The sequence below is a fragment of the Triticum urartu genome, chromosome 5 (assembly GCF_003073215.2).
Source record: "Triticum urartu cultivar G1812 chromosome 5, Tu2.1, whole genome shotgun sequence".
Taxonomy (NCBI): Eukaryota; Viridiplantae; Streptophyta; class Magnoliopsida; order Poales; family Poaceae; genus Triticum; species Triticum urartu.
Genome location: NC_053026.1, coordinates 617,271,273 through 617,284,345, shown reverse-complemented (window position 1 = coordinate 617,284,345; position 13,073 = coordinate 617,271,273). Strand labels below are relative to the sequence as shown.

The window sequence follows — 13,073 nt, the reverse complement described above, 5'->3', positions numbered from 1 at the left end:
GTTTCGTGTGTGTTGTGCACGTCCAGCACATAGTCGGTTTTAGAACCACTATATAAGGGGCAGGTCCCTATCGTTGTAAGATAAGGCCACTCCAAGTTTGCAATACCAGGCATTTCCTCCTTCTAATACCATCATATGTGCTCCAAGCCTCAAGTGTTGTGTACTACTACTGCTGCTGTTACTAGTGTGTATGTGATACACTGGTGTGCCTCCTATAGGGCCAACCATGTAGGGAGAAAGGGAAAGGAGAGGAGGAAAAGAAAAGTATGAACTAGGACTCCTACTTCCTTCCCCCCCCTCCTTCCTTTCCCCTTTGTCCAAATATAGTAAGGGGGCCGAATTAGACTAGGGTCCCAAGTAGGATTCCTCCTACTTGGGCGCGCCCTAGGCTGCCTCCCTCCCTCTTCATTCTTTATATACGTGGGGAGGGCACCCCTAGAAGACACATCAATTGTTCCTAGCCGTGTGCGGTGCCCCCTCCACAGTTACACATCTCGGTCATATCGTCGTAGTGCTCAGGCGAAGCGCTGTGCCGGTAACTTCATCATCACCGTCGCCACGTCGTCGTGCTGATGGAACTCTCCCTCGGCCTCAACTGGATCAAGAGCTCGAGGGACGTCATCGAGCTGAACGTGTGCTGAACACGGAGGTGTCGTACTTTGGTGGTTGGATCAGTTGGATCGTGAAGACGTTCGACTACATCAATCGCGTTACTAAACGCTTTCGCTTTCGGTCTACGAGGATACGTGGGCACACTATCCCCGCTCGTTGCTATGCTTCTCCTAGATAGATCTTGCCTGCTCGTAGGATTTTTTTTTAAAATACTACGTTCCCCAAAAGCGACGCACCGACGCAGATCACTGCCTCAAGATTAAGAGCCCGTACACGATTCCATCTCTTATTGAAAAATGAAATCGAGGCAGGAATCTATGGTTGAATTATTCAACCTATATCAATCTACAATGGTGGAAAGCATTAAAAAAGGCGGCTGCTACGGATCAACCGACTTATTTCCTGAGAAGTCAGTCGACTCCTAAGCTGTCAGATTCGTCCTCGCCATCAATTGGATTCGGTCAACGCCACCGCACAGGGCCGTCCTTCTATCATCGCAACCGCGACGGAGCAAACGAAGCACCTCGCCGTGGGAAGCATCATCGTCCGGCTCGCAGCTGGCACCACACCCCCTCTCGCTAGTAGCGCAACAGTGCTCCACAGCCGGCCGCCGGCGACGCTTCACCGCAGCGCCAAACCCCGGTGCGATGGCGCTCCATCGCAGCACCCGCCACCACCGGTGAAGCTCCATTGCAGCTCCGGGCCGTCGTCGATCCCTGCATCACAGCACCGACAGCCGCCGGTGAAGCTCCATTGTAGCATCGACCACTTGCATCGCAGCACGAGCAGCCGCCGGTGAAGCTCCATTGCAGCACCGAGCACCGCATCACAGCTCCGGGCCGCCAATGAGCGCTGCATCGCATCACCGATAGTCGCCGGTGAAGCTCCACTGCAACACCGCTGGGCAACCATCCGCCCGTTGCAGCGTCGCCGCGCGACACCCCATTGCAGCGTCGGTGATCCCCCATGCACCACCGTCCACGAGCGGGCTTGCATCGGGCTTCATCTCCTAGCTGGCCACTACAACACACGTGTACTGCGGCGATTCGCCAGTTGAAGAAGAGAGATGGGGGCAGGGAGGAGCATCGTGGCCGGAGGGAGCGCTGGATCTGATAGCTACGGGGAGCTGTTGGGGTCAACGACTCAGTTTGTTTGGCTGAGGCGCTCTTGTGTGGATAAAGATGAGGATGGAGAAAGCAGTGTGGGGTCCCGCTGGGACACGTGTCACGCGTCAGAGGAGGGTTAGGCTGGTCGTAATAGGAGTATCATAAGTAGTATCATGTGCGCCAACTAAGCAATTTTGATGATGTGGCATAGAATTAAATGAAGAAAGAAAGGCTTGAGTATCATATCATGATACCGTATCATATTAAATGATGTGCTACTTTGTGTCATGCATAACAATAAATGTAGTCCTATATGATACTAATATATGATACCATGCATTACGAATGTAGTATCATACACTAGTATGATATGCATGATACTAATATATGATACTCTCCATTACAATCAGCCTTACGCAGCGCTGTAATCAAGCGGCTGTTTTCAAAGGTTTTTCCTAAAAAAACCTTTCCCGACATGTACATGTGTTGGCGTACTTTCTCATCTTACACCCTGTTTGGATGTAGGAAAAACTGTTTGGAATTGGCAATCTGGAATTGCCAGGCCAAATTTTGTTGTTTGGGGGTGGTACAGGATTTGGGCTTGGAGAAGTTGGCCCAATTCCAAGCGATCTCGCGCAAGGTTTCCGAGCGGACGAGCTCGGAAAGGCTCGGAAACGCCCAGCAGCCCCCACCCCGCATACCTCGCTCGTTCGCTGGACGACCTGCTCTCGCTCCCGACTCCCCTGAAGCAACCGCCGGCGGCGGCGGTCAGTTCTCCGGCCCTCCTCTCCCTCTCCCATCCGTCCCCTCCCTCCTCTCCCTCCGATCCGTCCCCTCATCCTCTTCCACCGTTCTCCGGCCATGGCGCGACCTCCTCCGGCGAGGCCCTCAAACCCTAGATTCTGTAGAAGGGGATTTGCGGCGGGAATAGGTCGTCCGCAGGGGAACGACGGTGGTAGTGGAACGACGGCGGGAGTGGCGCCATCCCCTCCCGTGTGGAGCTCGAATTTTTGTGGTGTCCGTAGGGGAACTCGAATTTTGTGGTGTTCACTGTACCTCCTCAGATGCAGTCCAATGCCTCGAATTTAAGAGCTCGAATTTGTGTGTTGCTTAAGTATGATTTGTTTGAACTATGCAGGTTCCCAGGGGATTTAGGAGCTCAAATTTCCGTGGTGCCAAGGTATATTATCTACTCGTACCCCATGTTTGTACTGTGATTTTGTTTTGTCATTTATACACATGTTGTTGCGATGGTTTATTATGTATCAATGCTCTGAATAATGTGAGCTCAAACCCTGCCTATGGGGCACAACACGTTGGGCAGGTAGTTTACTTGGCTTGCAAGGGCTAGGTAGTTTCCTAGTTATTTCCTAGTAGTTTCCTTAGCGTTGTAAGGAGGTTGACTAGAAGTAGACTACAGCTGTGTAAGCAATTACGTAGTATTTTCTCGGAAATGGCTTTGCATGGCCATGGTAGAAACCACGTAATTCCTAGTGTGTGTGCGTGTGCTGTGCACATCCCAGCCTATAAAAGGACCCGGCTCCTTCACTTGTAACAAGGCCATTTCATTCCAATCCATCCAGCCTCATAGCAAAGCTTGTGCTAGTACGTGAGCTCCTCCTCACTTATATCAGTGTGTGTATGTCCAAAATACAAAGAGTGTGTTCTGCTAGTTAGTATTAGTTTCAGTGTACTTTGTGTTTCCTCGACATCGTCTGATCCTCGAGAGCCAGCTAGACTGTAGTTGGGCTAACATTGGCATTAGAGCCTCAGGTTATGCTGAAGCATGCCGAAAGAAGGCGTTGCGGGCGACGGCTCCAAGACCGCCGAGCAGAGCTCGGCTGAGGAGGCCCGTGCGGCGGACTCGCTCGCGCCGCGAGGCAGGCCGGGAGGCGGGCTGGAAGCCACGCTCCGTGCGAGACGTGGGCATGTCCAGTACCTCCTTCCCTCTCCTCACGCGGACCAACTACCCCACTTGGTCGCTCCTGATGAAAGTCATCATGGAGCCCCGGCATATGTGGAAAGCCGTGGAAACCGGTGATGTCGAGTACGAGGAGGACCGGCTGGCGATGGAGGCGATCTTGCGCTCCGTCCCACCGGAGATGGTGCTCACCCTTGGCGCCAAGAAGACGGCCAAGGAAGCATGGGACACCATCAAGACCGCGCATCGGCGTGGAGCGTGTACGGGAGTTGAAGGCCCAGACCTTGCGCCTCCAGTACGAGGAGATTCGGTTCAAGGCCGGTGAACAAGTCAACGACTTCGCCTTGTGGCTGCAAGGTCTCGTCACCGAGCTCGCAACGCTCGGAGATCCCATCGACAACAAGATGGTGATTCTCAAGTTTCTCCAAGTCGTCCCCAGGCAGTACAAGCAACTGGCCTGGTCCATCGAGAGCTTGGTGGATCTCTCCACCATGACGATCGAGGAGCTGGTAGGGCAGCACCTCGCCAACGGCGAGGTCGGAGCTATTCGACGCCGACGACAGCGTTGGCGTCCCACACAGGTTCCGATGCATGGGGGATCTTCTCGGCAAGCCTGTGACAACGCCGCGGCAGCCTGAGAAGGAGGACGTTGATGACGACGAAGTCCTGCATATGATGGCCGGCGAGGAGCCGACCACGTTCGCGGAGGCCGAGCAAGAGGATTGCTGGCACCACGCGATGCTGGACGAGTTGGTGTCGATCAACGACAACGCCACTTGGACACTCACCACACTGCCTGTTGGGCATTGAGCCATCGGGCTCAAGTGGGTGTTCAAGGTGAAGAAGGACGAGCATGGCGCCATTGTCAAGCACAAGGCGCGCCTTGTCAAAAAGGGCTACGTGCAGCGTGAAGGAGTGGACTTTGAGGAACTCTTTGCTCCGGTGGCAAGGCTGGAGTCCGTGCGGCTCATCCTTGCTGTGGCTGCTCACCGCGGGTGGGAGGTACACAACATGGATGTCAAGTAGGCGTTTCTCAACGGCGACCTTAACGAGGAGGTGTACGTCTCCCAGCCTCCAGGATTCGTTGCCAAGAACCACTAGCAAGGCGTATACAGGCTACACAAGGCCCTGTACGGTCTCCGGCAAGCCCCAAGTGCGTGGAACACCAAGCTCGATGCAAGCCTCGCATCCCTTGGGTTCTCAAGCAGCGCTTCTGAGCACGGCGTGTACTCGCGTGGCACCGTGAACACGCTGCTCATCGTCGGCATCTACGTTGATGACATGGTCATCGTCGGGGCAGAGCCTGAAGAGGTTCGACGCTTCAAGGGAGAGATGCATCGTCTCTTCAGCATGAGCGACCTTGGGCTGCTTCGGTACTACCTCGGACTAGAGGTGAGCCATGAGGGTGGTCGCATCACGATCACGCAAGCGGCCTACGCCGCGAAGATGCTCGAGCGAGCAGGCATGAAGGACTGCCATGCCGTGCACGCTCCAATGGAGGCACGGCTGAAGCTCAGCAAGGATAGCTCCGAGAAGGCGGTGGATGCTACGCTCTATCGCAGCATCATCGGGAGCCTCAGGTATCTCGTGCACACCCGACCTAACATCACGTTCGCTGTCGGGTACTTGAGTAGCTTCATGGAAGCTCCGGCAAGCGATCATCTCGCTGCCGTCAAGCACCTACTCCGGTACATCGCGGGTACACTCACGTATGGATGCGTGTATCATCGTGGCGATGGCGAGAGTTTACTCGGCTACAGCGACTCCGACCACAATGGTCATTTGGACTCCTGGAAAAGCACCTTTGGCATACTGTTTTTTCTTGGGAGCAGTCCCATCAGCTGGCAATCGGTGAGGCAGAAGGTTGTCGCCGCTTCTTTGTGCGAGGCGGAGTACATCGCGGCAGCTGCAGTGGCATGTCAGGGAATCTGGTTGGCTCACCTTCTTGGCGAGATGCTAAACCAAGACACCGCCCCTGCACACATCTTCGTCGACAACAAGTCGGCGATTTCCCTCTGCAAGAACCTAGTGCTTCATGACCGCAGCAAGCACATCGATCTCCGCCATCACTTCATACATAGGTAGTTTCCTGTTATTTCCTAGTAGTTTCCTTAGCGTTGTATGGAGGTTGACTAGAAGTAGACTACAGCTGTGTAAGCAATTACATAGTAGTTTCTAGGAAATGGCTTTGCATGGCCATGGTAGTAGCCACGTAATTCCTAGTGTGTGTGCGTGTGTTGTGCACATCCCGGCCTATAAAAGGACCCGGCTCCTTCACTTGTAACAAGGCCATTTCATTCCAATCCATCCAACCTTATAGCAAAGCTTGTGCTAGTACGTGAGCTCCTCCTCACTTATATCAGTGTGTGTATGTCCAGAATACAAAGAGTGTGTTCTGCTAGTTAGTACTAGTTTCAGTGTACTTTGTGTTTCCTCGACTTCGACTGATCCTCGAGAGCCAGCTAGACTGTGGTTGGGCTAACAAATAATTTGTGGACAAATGGTGTGTGCATTGTAGCTTTTTTCATCATGTCTCAACAAGAGTTGGTTGCCTACATTACCGAAGAGAACAAAAGAAGAAAAAGAAAGAGGATATTGTTGACAAAGCAGTATTTCAACTCTAGCATTTTCTTATCTTAGTTCTCAGAGGGCACCGAGGAATCTCGGATGCTTCGATGATGATGAGGAAAAGGTTGCATATCGGGAGTATATATTGAAACAAACTTATGAGGGGTCCGAGACAAATTGCTATGATAAGCTACGCTTAACTAAAAGAAACTTTCATGATCTTTTGTGCTATGTTGTGTGAGAAGTGTGGTCTCAAAGATAGCCCGTTTGTGACTGTAGAAGAAAAATGTTGCTATGTTCTTACAAGTTGTTGGACATGGACTTAAGATGAGGATGTTGGGTGGCACGTACCAGCGTTCTTTAGAGACCATCAGTAGGCATTTCTCTACTGTGTTGTCAGCCATCCTATCTCTAACTCGGGAGTTTATCAAGCTTCCTGATCCTTCTATCACCCCTCTCGATGATTACAAGTGGATGTGGTTTCCTAATGCACTTGGAGCACTAGATGGGTGTCATATTCCTGTGTTTGTTAATGCTGCTGACAAAGGGAGGTATAGGAATAGGCACCAAGATATCACCACTTACATGCTAAGTGTGGTTGATTGGAACATGAAATTTCTCTATGTTCTACCTTGTTTGGAGGGTTCGGCATCGGACTCGGGAGTGCTAAAAGATGCTATGAGAATTGATCTTGAAGATGCATTTGTTGTACCATAGGGTACGACTCTTTCTCTTTGCATTTCATTTCTCATATTTAATTGTTAGCTACTTACGTACTTGTCAATAGGAAAGTACTATCTTGTTGATGCTGGCTATACCAATGGACCTGGATTTCTATCTCCATTCAGATCCACTTGATACCACTTGAAAGAGTGGGTTGCCAGTCAACAACAGCCCCAAAATGAAAAGGAGTTGTATAACTTGTGCCATGCTCGTGCTAGAAATGTTGTGGAGAGAACCTTTGGCTTGTTGAAGAAAAAATAGGCCATCTTGCGTTCTTGTTGTTTCTTTGACATAGAGGACCAAATAACACATGTTCATTTGGTAGTTCATATTGAAATCTCTACAAAAGACTTATATTTAGGAACGGAGGGAGTACAAAGGATTTGCCAAAAACCTGTGTGGTCAATTGACCGCACTCCTCTCAACGTGGCTTCGCCCCTGTATTATGAAGTCATGTAAGGTGCTTTAACATAACCATGAAGCCTCATGGCTGCAGCTACATGTTGGGAAGTTTATTTGTTTTCGTTTGTTTGGATCAATAAAAGGTGAATGTGTAAATGGACAAATAGAAGCCTACAACAGCTATCTAGCGTTATTATTCCATCTGGTTATTATTTTGGTTGTTTCATTTGGAGATTGGATTTTCAGTAGCACCATTTTGCATGTATGCTTTTTTACTTTAAAATTTTCAACTCAAATTGTCCTCTTTTTGGGTCGGGGGGAGGGGCTTCTAAAGTTAGTGCTATTACAGTTGTTTTCTACTCCCTCCGTTCCATAAATCTTGTCGTGGTCTTAGTTCATACGACGACAAGTATTATGGAACGGAGGGAGTATTATCTATTTCGGCCTATTGTGGTAGTTTTTAATTTAATTGTAGTAAACATCAGTGGTTTGTGGGTTGCAACAATAAGTGGACAATTTTTTGTTGCATGTTATATTTCTACTTTATACACCACCTAACCGCATCTCCAAATAGTCCATGTTATACAGCCAGCACATGAATTTCTTCTTCAAAATTCTTAATTGCTGTGAAAGATGTCATCATTCTAGTGCCACTGTCTTACTGCTCTTTCTTCCTTTGTCGTAAGATGTTCAAGTGAACAATATCTAGTACTGAACTAGCTGGACATTGTTTTGTCGTAATACCATCCCATTTCATGCATGTATACTACAAGAGATGTGAATTAAGTTTAGCATATCTGTATCTGCTGGGGGTGTCGATATCTCTTTATTTCTAACTGTGAGTACTATATTGTTTTCCAGAATTCCTAGTTTATTAGGCTAATTTTGTATAGATGGTATATAAGTATTAGTCAGGCAGTCACACTCATCAGTCTCATAAGCAGTTAGATGATTCATTTTGTGATTTTAGGAAACAATGTTGTATTGACATTTGATATGCTGGTAGCAAATTAGTGTATTGATCTTGGTGTGCCAAAATTGTTAGACTTATAACTGTAACATCAGCATTGTTACAAATTATAACATGTACCCCCTCTGTTCATAAATATAAGAGCGTTTAGATCACTACTTTAGTGATCTAAATGCTCTTATATTTCTTTACAGAGGGAGTAACTGTTTCTTTTTAAAATGAAACACACCCAGCTCCGTATGTACAAATGCAACTATGCTACTTGTTTCAACGAATGGTACTATTTAAATTTTACTCTGCTTTATTCTTTGACGTAATGTTCTTTAAATGTTAGGTTTCTGTTACTATCAGATAGGAGCCTGAGGTGGTCAACGAATAACATTTGGTTAACACTTAAAAGCTGACGTTACGTAATTGGAACAATGCCTCCTCATAAGATAGAGACTGGGCACCAGGATGTGGTGCATGACATCGCGATGGATTACTACGGGAAGCGCCTCGCCACTGCATCCTCTGATAACACAATAAAGATCATTGGCGTAAGTGGCACCTCGCAGCAGCAACTTGCTACTTTGAGCGGACACCAGGGCCCAGTTTGGCAAGTCGCGTGGGCTCATCCTAAGTATGGTTCCATGCTTGCATCCTGCAGCTATGATGGGCGGGTTATAATATGGAAAGAAGGGGGCAAACCTGATGAGTGGACACAGTTTCACACTTTCACTGAGCACAAGTCTTCTGTAAATTCCATTGCTTGGGCGCCTCATGAACTCGGCATCTGCTTGGCTTGTGGTTCATCTGATGGGAACATTTCAGTCTTCACAGCTCGTTCTGATGGTGGGTGGGAGACGACGCGCATCGACCAGGCTCATCCAGTGGGCGTGACCTCTGTTTCCTGGGCTCCAGCGATGGCCCCTGGTGCCCTAATCAGCCCAGGGCCTTCTGGGCAGTTTGAATATGTTCAGAAACTTGCTTCTGGTGGCTGTGACAACACTGTCAAGGTGTGGAAGCTCACCAACGGAAGTTGGAGGATGGACTGCTTCCCAGCCCTTCAGATGCACAGGGACTGGGTGAGAGACGTCGCCTGGGCTCCAAACCTAGGCCTCCCAAAGTCCACAATCGCCAGCGCCTCTCAGGATGGAACTGTAGTCATCTGGACAGCGCCGAAAGAAGGCGAGCAATGGGAAGGCAGGGTTCTGAATGATTTCAGAACCCCTGTTTGGAGGTTGTCATGGTCGCTGACAGGAAACATACTGGCGGTCTCTGATGGCAACAACAATGTGACCCTGTGGAAAGAAGCTGTGGACGGTGAATGGCAGCAAGTGACTACCGTCGAGCCATAGATGTTTCGTGTTCTACCTCTAGCTGCATTTATATCGCTATCATAACAAATGTAGTCTGTCTTTATTTTATCTGTATGGCTTCGATTACAAGTGGTAACTCCCCGTGATTGTTAGGCTGTTGCCTGTGACAAGCTTTTTTCTTGGTCAAAAAGCAGATAATTTGGAACTTCTATCCCAATTGGACTCATGTATGGTTACGAGGACTTTTGCCTGGCCAGGCAGCTGTACGTACAACTTTTTTTTTGTTTGGTTGCAAACCTGGCCTGAGACAAATACTTTAAATATTAAATAAATAGATTTGATGGCTGAGCTGCATCCCATTCTATCGGCCTAGACCAGACCAGGCTAATCAACCTGCCTGTATGCTAGCCAGGCTAATCAGCTGCATGTTGCCAGGGTCATGTCCAGAACTTCAGGTTTTAAACCAAACAACAACCTGTCACATCTCAGAGAGGTCGTCAGGTGAGGCAAATCCTGCCAGGTTTCGGTCAGTTTGGCGACTGTGTGAGTGCTTGCTCTCGATTAAAGCTGCGATTAAATTACAGCATTGCTTTCCGGAAGCAAACCAAGTTTGCTGATAGTTTGGCAAGAAACTCATTTGATAGTCGATCTTCTGGTTCTTGGGAAAACTTAATCGCTGATTTTGTGTCTCATCTTCTTGTAACTAACATGACTATTTTATGAGAAATAAAGTCTATTATACCATAAAAAGAAATCAGACCTGCGCGCGATTACTATTATCTTGTGTAGACAAATTTTTCATCGTGCTTTACCCCTTTCATTGTAAAATACACAAAGCTTTTAACATGGATTCACTCCTAAAAAATCTAACTCATGTGGACAAACTTGTTAAATTTTTTATTCGATTTTCTTATAAACTGGATCAGCCTTCTGGCATATTGACCCTTTTTAGTATATTCAGGTGGGTGAACTGAAAAGGGGTGCAGCGCGCACCCACTACCCCCGCGCCATTTAGGGCCAGCCCTTGTGCGGGGCTGGATGCCCCCTGTTTCTTTTTTTCAATTCGTTTTGTCTTGTTTTTTTTCTTTCTGTTTTTGTTTTTCTTCTTTAAATATCTTGGGAATTCAAAAGGTTTCAAATATTGAAAAATATTAATTTTCAGAAAAAATAATCAAGAAATCATAAATGATCGTGGATTCAAAAAATTGTTTGTGATTTTTAAAAAAGTTTGCATATTCATAAAGTGTTCATGATTTTGAAAAAATGCTCTGAATGGTAACAAATGTTCAAATTTTAAAAAATAACTCCATATTCAAAAAAACTGTTCGTGAATTTGAGCAAATGTTTGCGAACTCAAAAAATATTTCATGAACTTTAAAAACTGTTTATAAAACAAGTTCATTTATTAAAAAAATGTTGGTTCACTCACAAATATTCATATTTCAATAATGTTTGTGAAAAAAAAAATATTAATGAATTTCAATACAGATCCTCGATCCAAAAAAAATCACGACTTAAAGAAAAAGTTCACAAAAAACAGTATGTGAAATCGTAACTTTTGTACAATTTCAAAGATATTTGTGAATTTACTAAAATGTTCATGAATTTAAAAATGCTCACGACTTCATACCAATATATGCAAACTAAAAAACATGATTTCAAATAGTTGTTCAAGATTTCAAAAACTGCTCACGATTTTGAGTTTTCTTTATGTTTTCTGAAATAATGATCACAAATTTGTAAAAATATATTCATGAAGTTAAAATATGTTCGCACGTTGAAAAAATATTCATGATATAACAAAGGATCACGAATTTGAAAAAATGCTTGGAAAAAGAATAATAAAAAGAGAAGGAAAAAGAAAAATAAGAAATAAGAAAAATAAAAGAAACATGAAAAGGAATAAAAATAGAAAAAAGAAAACCAGAAAACAAACAAAAAATAAAGGAGGGAACAAAAATGATATAAACCCAAAAAAAATCAAAAGGTAAAGAGAGCAACTAGTTAATGAGCGCTCCTTCGGGAGCCTCGCAACGATCAACGCCACTTGGCGTGCACCTTGCCATTCGCCACGTGTCGCCCTTTGGGTGCTCCCTCCGGATTTTTTTTCCGCATGCCTTTCCAGCTTTTCAAACGGGGTTTTCTGGGTTTTTTTGACGTTTTGGTTTTCCATCGGTCTTCGTTTAAAAAAATGCGTGAAAAATTGCGTTATTTTCGCGAGAGTCACGGTTTTGCTTCTGCGAGAGGTACGGTTTTGCTTTTGCTAGAGTCACGGCCGTGCCTCTCGAAAACGAAAACAGATACGTTTTCAATTTTTTTTCCTTCGCGAGAGTCATGATTTTGCTTCCGCGAGAGGCACAGTTGTGCTTTAGCGAGAGTCACAGCTGTGCCTCTCGGAAATGAAAAAAAAACACGTTTTCTATTTTTTTATTTCGCGAGAGTCACGGTTTTGCTCCCTCGAGAGGTACGTTTGTGCTTTCACGAGAGTCACGTCCGTGCCGCTCGGAAACGAAAAAAAAACGCGTTTTCTGTTTTTTTTCCGCGAAAGTCACGGTTTTGCTTCCGTGAGAGGCACGGTTGTGCTTTCGTGAGAGTCATGGCCGTGCCTCTCGGAAACGGGAAAAATGCATTATCTTTTCTTTTTCTTTCGCGAGTCACGGTTTTGCTTCCGCGAGAGGCACGGTTGTGCTTTTGCGAGAGTCACGGTCATGCCTTCCCGGAAACAAAAAAAAACATGTTTTCTCTTCTTTGTTTTTTCTTTCCACGAGAGTTCTGGTTTTGCTTCCGCGAGATGCATGGTTGTGATTTCGTGAGAGGCATGGACGTGCCTCTTTCGGAAAGGGAAAAAACCCGTGCTTCCGGTTTGGTTTTTTCGTATGGTTTTTTTGTCCATTTTTTTCGTAAAAAAAATTCATCAAAACCTATCAACATGGGATCTATTTTTAAAGATCTCGATGCAAGAAATCCAACGATGAAATCGGTTCGAGATTTGGACACACGATTTAAGAGATAAAACATTTTGAATAAACGGATCTACGAAAAAAAGAAAAACTCGTAGATTGCGACAAGTGACGCACATGCAGCGCGCCATTTGTCGCAACCTCGAATGCAACGAGTACTCCTCAACTTGTAATTTCTGTAAAAACCGGTCTGGGATAGGTTCCCAAAACAGAGCTAGTTGGGCTGGCTCAAAGTGTGCCTAGCCAGCCAACCCATCTACACGGGGGAACCCCCCTGTGTTTTCTGTATTTTTTGTTTCAAATAATTCTGTATTTTAAAAAAATGCAAAGTTAACAAAAATGTTTGATAAAATCATAAATTTTTCGTCAATTCAAAAATGTGCAGGTAATCAGAAAATTCGTGGATTCATAATTTTTTTTGTGATTTGGAAAAAGTGATCGCATATTCTAAAGAAGTTCGCAAAATGATCGTTGATTTGTAAAAATTATCATAACTTCCAAAAAATGTTC

General features: G+C 46.1%; 1 protein-coding gene across 1 annotated transcript; it reads left to right on the top strand.

Annotated features, from left to right (window-relative positions):
* Positions 1–2,331: 2,331 nt before the first annotated feature.
* On the top strand, positions 2,332–9,814 carry LOC125511293 (protein transport protein SEC13 homolog B-like). The gene is made up of 3 exons (XM_048676623.1): positions 2,332–2,485; positions 2,857–2,898; positions 8,637–9,814. Exon 3 carries the CDS (start codon positions 8,725–8,727, stop codon positions 9,640–9,642), a length of 918 nt encoding a protein of 305 aa, XP_048532580.1. The 5' UTR covers positions 2,332–2,485; positions 2,857–2,898; positions 8,637–8,724; the 3' UTR covers positions 9,643–9,814.
* Positions 9,815–13,073: the final 3,259 nt, after the last annotated feature.

Coding starts and splice junctions, on each gene's coding strand:
- LOC125511293 (XM_048676623.1), top strand. CDS start 8,725: ATGCCTCCTCATAAGATAGAGACTGGGCACCAGGATGTGGTGCATGAC.